Genomic DNA, 6,178 nt, shown 5'->3' on the forward strand with positions numbered 1-6,178 from the left:
CCTAAACCCTACACCCTAAACCCTACACCTTACACCCTAAACCCTACACCCTACACCCTAAACCCTAAACCCTAAACCCTACACCCTACACCCTACACCCTACACCCTACACCCTAAACCCTAAACCCTACACCCTAAACCCTACACCCTAAACCCTGAACCCTACACCCTAAACCCTACACCGTAAACCCTACACCCTGAACCCTACACCCTGAACCCTACACCCTAAACCCTACACCCTGAACCCTACACCCTGAACCCTACACCCTGAACCCTACACCCTGAACCCTACACCCTGAACCCTACACCCTGAACCCTACACCCTGAACCCTACACCCTAAACCCTACACCTTGAACCCTACACCCTAAACCCTAATGGGAAATGTCAATTGTGAATTTGGAATTCTTTTGCAACTCCGCCATCAAATCTCATGTTCATCTGTTTTTTAATGCAACTGTTCCTTGTGAATTTGGTATTTTTTTGCTAGTAAGATCATCATTTCAAACCCTCCAACCTCTCTTGGTGTTGTTGCGGGTTGGATTCATGCTAGACCAGTCAACGGTAACAATTATTCTCTCGTTCGATTTTCTTTTTATCGCATTCTTGTTTCACAGGGAGCCCTCTCTCTCTTTTATGATACCCTCTCTATCTGTTCATAAAACCCTTTCTTTATTTCATTTTCGAAACACTCTCTCTGTATCTCTCAATGCAAAAGATTATCTCCGCATAACCGATTTCTCGAAACCCCTCTCTATCATCTCCATGTGTATAATAAAAGAGAAGCAGACATTACTTCATTTAAGTATATGGATGAGTCAGAGGTAGATGCATTTAGCGCCGACGGCCATCTCGGATTAAGATATTAAACATGCTCAGCGACTAAGAAGAATCACCAGCAAAAAGAAAAGAAAACCTCGTCTAGGGTTTTTCTCGTGGGGAGAGAAAAAAACCGCTGAGATTTCGAGAAGTTTGTTGGAGTAAGACCAAAACCGTATATCGTGGTTGAGGCTTTGCTGGAGGAAACCGCTGGCGAATATGACAGTGGTCGGGTTTACAAGACGTGTAGATTTGTAGCAATCAAAGAAGCAGATCTTTGTATGGGCTGGAAACAATAAAGATGTATGGGCTGAAGTTTATTAGGCTTAAAGTACTGGATCTCATACAACATGTCAGCTGCGCCCTAAATCATAAAAAAAAAAATTCAAATATTTTATTTGGGCAAACACATATCTGGTGCAGCCCATATCCTAAATTAATTCTCTAAGAAAAAAGGTTTTATTTATTTTTTTTGGGTGTAAATGTTAAATTTTATACTATTTTCTTTTTCTGGTTGCATATAATTAATCAACTAATGTAAAAAGAAAAAGACGACAGACTAAAAAACTAAAGGAAAAAGAAAGAAAAGAAGAGTCCGAAGCAGGGAACAAGAGCAGGCGATCACAGAGACTATGGAGACTATGGAGAAGATGCGCGAGTTGCATTCCTTCCAAATAGCAGAGATGGACGCCTTAAATCCTTTTTTCTATAATAATTATATTATTGAATTAACGTCAATATTTAAACTCACCCCCTTATTTTGTTCTGTATACCAAAAAATGTTATGTTTGTTTCTTAATTCCTTCTCCTCTTTGCCACTTTTTCACTTCTGCAATGATATTGAAGTAAATGCAAACAAAATAGTATGTTCCTGGTAGCAAATATTTATAAAGTTCCATTGATGTCTTTCAAAGGGTTTAGAGTTTTATCCTTGTACAAAGAAATGATGAGTGTTCATGACTGTAAAATCCAACTTCATCTTCCACTTTCAGTTTAACGGCTCCGGCTCTGGCTCCACTACCGGTGGTATGCAATCCACTTTATATCGAAGAGTCTTTCACAGAGGAAAAGAAAAGACCCAATAAAAAGATCCACATTAATGAAAGCAATGGAAAAATGGGCTTAAATAGGGATACTGATTCACTCCGTCTGCCGCAAAATGTAAATATCGCCCTACCTTTTTGAAGAAAGTTGAATATGAATTATCCCAAACAAGTTTGTAATTTCCAGCCATTAGCGTAGAGAAGTTGCCCTGCAGGAATAAACAAAGTGGATCCCCAAAACAATTACCTTAAATAACACAGCTATGCAACAAAAATACCCCAAATGCTTCCCCACAAATGCACATAGCACTGACCTGATCAGCTTCATACCGACGGTAAGGTAATATCAGCTGAAATAAGAAAACTTCATGATCAACCCTCAGAAATACACTAATTGAATGGATATTTTAAAGAGTGAGGGATAATATATATACTATACGCTAGGAAAGTTTAACCACAGTTTGGAAACTAAAGAGCAGACTCACAGTCTTTTCCCCTGAAGCACTTATGTACTCCAAGCTAAATCCGATATCCTGGGAAATAACAACAGAATTATAAACGGAGGACAAACAACAGAAGCTGAGAACCTAGCTTAGATGCCATATCATGTCAGGAATTAACAATTCATGTCCTTTCAAAGATTCATTACAGAACAAGATACGCTGTAACTATGTGCGAAAACAAGGATAACCAGAGTCTTGCAAAAACAGCAACAGATACAACTTTAAATCTGATATACGACAGATAGAGACAGTGTGAAGTTCATGACATGCAATCCAGAGACCAAAAATCTAAGTTTCATGAATTTTGAACAACTACTGTACCTCATAAGAGAACAAACTAGACACCCCTGTGATTTATAAAAAAAAAATCTGAAGAGGGAAAGAAAACCAATACCATGCTGGGGAAACATATTGCAGGTTTAAAAATCAATAGCATGCTGGGGAAACACATCGTGGGTTTAAAAATCAATACCATGCTTATCTTGCCTTGCATCAAGGAGAAATCCCAAGCAATATACGAATTTTCGGATTCCACCATCAATGAGATCTAGAGAAGCAACAAGAACAAACATTAATACTTACGCCAGACTCAAATGAAAGTGCTTATCATATGCTTTATTTTTTTGTTTGCCAGCAGAAAATGTGAATGCCACACACTACTGTCATTAACATCAAATTTTACGTTTTCAACATGGCAATTTCAGATGAAACAAGTGTCAAGATTCTTATACTGGCAAAATTTTCAGTTTCATTAATAAACAAAAGCATCTGTGGAGAACATATTACCTCATAGGTTCTCCCAGCTTGGACGATTATCTCCTTGTACTCCTCATTATCCCTAAGAAGTACAAACTCTTAGAGCTAGAAATCGCGAACTGAAGTGAAAATCTTGTGAATGATGGAAGCTAACCTTGAGCCCAATATGCCAGCTGTATCTGCTGAAATGAAGAAGGGGGAATTGGCAAATACATCGCTGGAAAAGTAAAAAGTAAAATGTTAATGTTCTTCAATAGTGAGAAAGCAATGCCTAAAGACTGTCCAACCTAATTAATGATGAGCAATAGGGGTGAACCCAAGTATTTTTCATTAATGTTGGAACTGTGAATATAAACTTTAATCAAAACCGAATAAAACTGAAAAATGAACACAAAAATAATGAATTAGAGGGAATGTCTAATACTGTATTAGATTAGTCTCCAATAGGCATGCTTTTGCATACTGGGAAAACTAATAAAAGAAAACAGTGGAGAACAAGCCTTAAAATAGACATAAACGTAATTGTCCTTAACTTTTCGAGGAATGTTTAAAAGTGAAGTTTTCCCCAATGTTGTGTTATCTAGCAACCTATACTAAATAGAAGATAAAGCAACCCACGACCAAGCCCATAGAAAGAGAGATGGTACCTGATAAATGTGACGAATCTTTCAAACTCCGATGTGTAGACTATAGCAGCTTCAGACAGGAGATTCATTTGGTCTTTACTCCTGCTCATCACACATATAATAAAATTTCACTACCTGCTAAACGGAAAAGTTCATGGAGCACTTCAAGCTCGATGATTATTGAATCGTGTTAATTTAAGGCAATCTTACGTTAACAACAATAAACCAAAACTAGGAAAATATTCTGGGACTATCTTACAGTTTGAAGGTATCATATCTTTCCCACAGAAGTGTTAGGAAAACGCGAATTGCCATCACCATTTTTGTGAGACTGTATAGAGGGGGTCCGTAACGTTCTCGCTGTTCTTCCATTGGCCTTTACACCAGAACATTAATTCTGTCAGTTAAAGTTTCTTATGCAACCTGAATCTTCTACCTCAATAAGCAAACCCTTATTGTCTATTTTAAATGAGACCATGGTACATACCCATCGTCATCATTTATTTGTCGAATAAAATCCAACAACACCTACAAGGTATGAGCACAGAAGAATCAATAACTAAATCAATCGTCGATATGCATGAGTATGCAGGAATGGACAAGCCATATGTCATAGGCGCATAAGTATGAGGACTACTGGCGGATAAAAATAAGAGAATTAGACATAAAGAAGCGATCGATGATGAAGGGAAGGCACGAAAAATCTTTGCCAGAAAGAGTAGAGACGGGAAAGCCTACCTGTGGAACCCCTACCAAGTACTTGACCAGGGTTTTGTAGACACCAGTGGCAGAGCCTAGCTGAGCCAACTGCCTCCTCCTAGATAAAATTCAATGAATGCATAATCCAGACTCTCTGAAGAAACCCACAAGCAAAGCAGCAATTAAGAAATCAGAAACAGCCAGGCTCACCTCTCCATTTGCTGCTTCCAAAGAAGAGCGTATGTGTCGCGTATGCTCCCTCCAGAGCTAACCAACGCATCAACCTCCGCCTGTTTGTTCCTCTCCGACCTCTCCTTCTGCTGTCTGATGAGCGTCCCCCGAAAATCTTGAGGCATGTAGGTCATAACTGCAGAGAAGATAATAATAATACTCGTGCAAGGCCTATTTTATTTCTATGAATAACAGTTTCTGCGTAGAATTATACATACCAGTGCTGAATATGCGCTCGGAATTCTTTGTCTGGAAGGAAATCATAGCAGTGAATGCGTTATCAAAACTGTCCTTGAGAGTCCGCAAAATAGAAGCGAATTCAGCATCTTCGGATGTGGAAGGTTCCCGAAGCTGCGCACAAACCCCAAAAACAAACAAACAAGAGAGAATTCAAGTCACCAGAAGCAGGCGAAGTAGAGGCAACATGGACACAAAACGATAGTAAGATTCACCTGAACAGGCCAGCGAGATGGTGACAGAAGAAACAGTATCTCCTCCATCTGCTCCCTATTTTTCCACATATTCTCATCAATTTTGTGAGGGGGCTGACGGTTTGCTTCGTCAATCAGGGAAGTTTCCCCTAGAAAACGAACCATAACATTTTATGAGTGAATTCGAAAGCAGGAAATTGACAAGCTCGAAATTGGTGATACTTTCGGATCGGAAACCTTGTGAAGGGGGAGATTGGACGGTCAGTAGCTGAATAAGAGAAGCGATGTCAGAGGAAAGTCGAGAAACGTCGTCGGAAAGAGGAGAGAAAGGATATTTGTCGTAGTAAGAAGCGAGAAAAGCCCGGGTGATAGGCATAAGGCCTTCCGTTGACGCCATTTTCAGATTCTTTGCGCGATCTACTCACTCACACACAAACCCAGAGCTCCATGCCACCGCCAAGCCAAGCAAATTTACTCTCTGCCGGCGAAGAGAAGACTTATTGATTATGATCGACGAAAATGTTGGACGACGAGTAGGCCGCATATTCGCTCTTCCTCTAAATACTTTGGACCCAAAAAGGCTTATACAATGCCCAATGGGCCTTTATTCAAGCCCACTAAGCCTTTATGTACTAGAGGTCTATCTATCGATTCGTCGTCTTCGTTTAATGTTTTATGAATTATGATGATGATGGATCGAAGAGTGCACAGAAAATCTGTGAATCTAGTTTATACGCAATCATCATGTTGGTAGAAGAAAGAATACAGTTAAATGGGGCAAGAATTACAATGGCATGACTTGGGAACAAAGGCGCAAACGCCAAATGGCTTGTTGGGAAGTTGGCAATTGATGCCGAAACAGCAAGGCATGGTGGCACAAGTGGTGGAGGAGCAGCATTTGCACTCCAAGCACAGCTCCAATGGCGTCATCAGCTTTCTCCTCCATACTCTATACTCCATCCCCATCTCCACTGGCCACATTTCTTCTGCATTTAGCCCCGTCCCGTCTCCTACACATGACCCCAGATGAGATCCGATATATCACTACTATTTTTTAACCACTGACAAAAGA

At 39.9% G+C, this 6,178-nt stretch overlaps 2 protein-coding genes across 3 annotated transcripts; one reads left to right on the forward strand and one right to left on the reverse strand.

Moving 5' to 3' along the window:
• Positions 1-1,667: 1,667 nt before the first annotated feature.
• Positions 1,668-5,730, reverse strand: LOC9311124. Of its 2 annotated transcripts, XM_021022711.1 has the most exons (15): positions 5,344-5,730; positions 5,128-5,255; positions 4,894-5,026; positions 4,655-4,811; positions 4,484-4,562; positions 4,233-4,273; positions 4,005-4,121; positions 3,767-3,847; positions 3,274-3,336; positions 3,150-3,201; positions 2,836-2,910; positions 2,346-2,393; positions 2,175-2,210; positions 1,995-2,069; positions 1,668-1,871 (listed from the first exon to the last, which is right to left on the reverse strand). In XM_021022711.1, exons 1-15 carry the CDS (start codon positions 5,501-5,503, stop codon positions 1,806-1,808), a joined length of 1,311 nt encoding a protein of 436 aa, XP_020878370.1. In that variant the 5' UTR covers positions 5,504-5,730; the 3' UTR covers positions 1,668-1,805. The 2 variants fall into 2 exon arrangements, with proteins under 2 accessions (XP_020878370.1, XP_020878369.1); XM_021022710.1 differs by having other exon boundaries at positions 1,682-2,069; positions 5,344-5,616.
• Positions 5,731-5,782: 52 nt separating this feature from the next.
• On the forward strand, positions 5,783-6,136 carry LOC110227658. The gene has a single exon (XM_021022712.1). It carries the CDS (start codon positions 5,879-5,881, stop codon positions 6,134-6,136), a length of 258 nt encoding a protein of 85 aa, XP_020878371.1. The 5' UTR covers positions 5,783-5,878.
• Positions 6,137-6,178: the final 42 nt, after the last annotated feature.

Source organism: Arabidopsis lyrata (assembly GCF_000004255.2).
Source record: "Arabidopsis lyrata subsp. lyrata unplaced genomic scaffold ARALYscaffold_6, whole genome shotgun sequence".
NCBI lineage: Eukaryota > Viridiplantae > Streptophyta > Magnoliopsida > Brassicales > Brassicaceae > Arabidopsis > Arabidopsis lyrata.

Coding starts and splice junctions, on each gene's coding strand:
- LOC9311124 (XM_021022710.1), bottom strand. CDS start 5,503: ATGGCGTCAACGGAAGGCCTTATGCCTATCACCCGGGCTTTTCTCGCT. Junction 2,911..3,149: donor AAGCTGGGAGAACCTATGAG/GTAATATGTTCT, acceptor TTGCTTCTCTAG/ATCTCATTGATGGTGGAATC. Junction 2,394..2,835: donor TGCAAGGCAAGATAAGCATG/GTATTGATTTTT, acceptor GTTATTTCCCAG/GATATCGGATTTAGCTTGGA.
- LOC110227658 (XM_021022712.1), top strand. CDS start 5,879: ATGGGGCAAGAATTACAATGGCATGACTTGGGAACAAAGGCGCAAACG.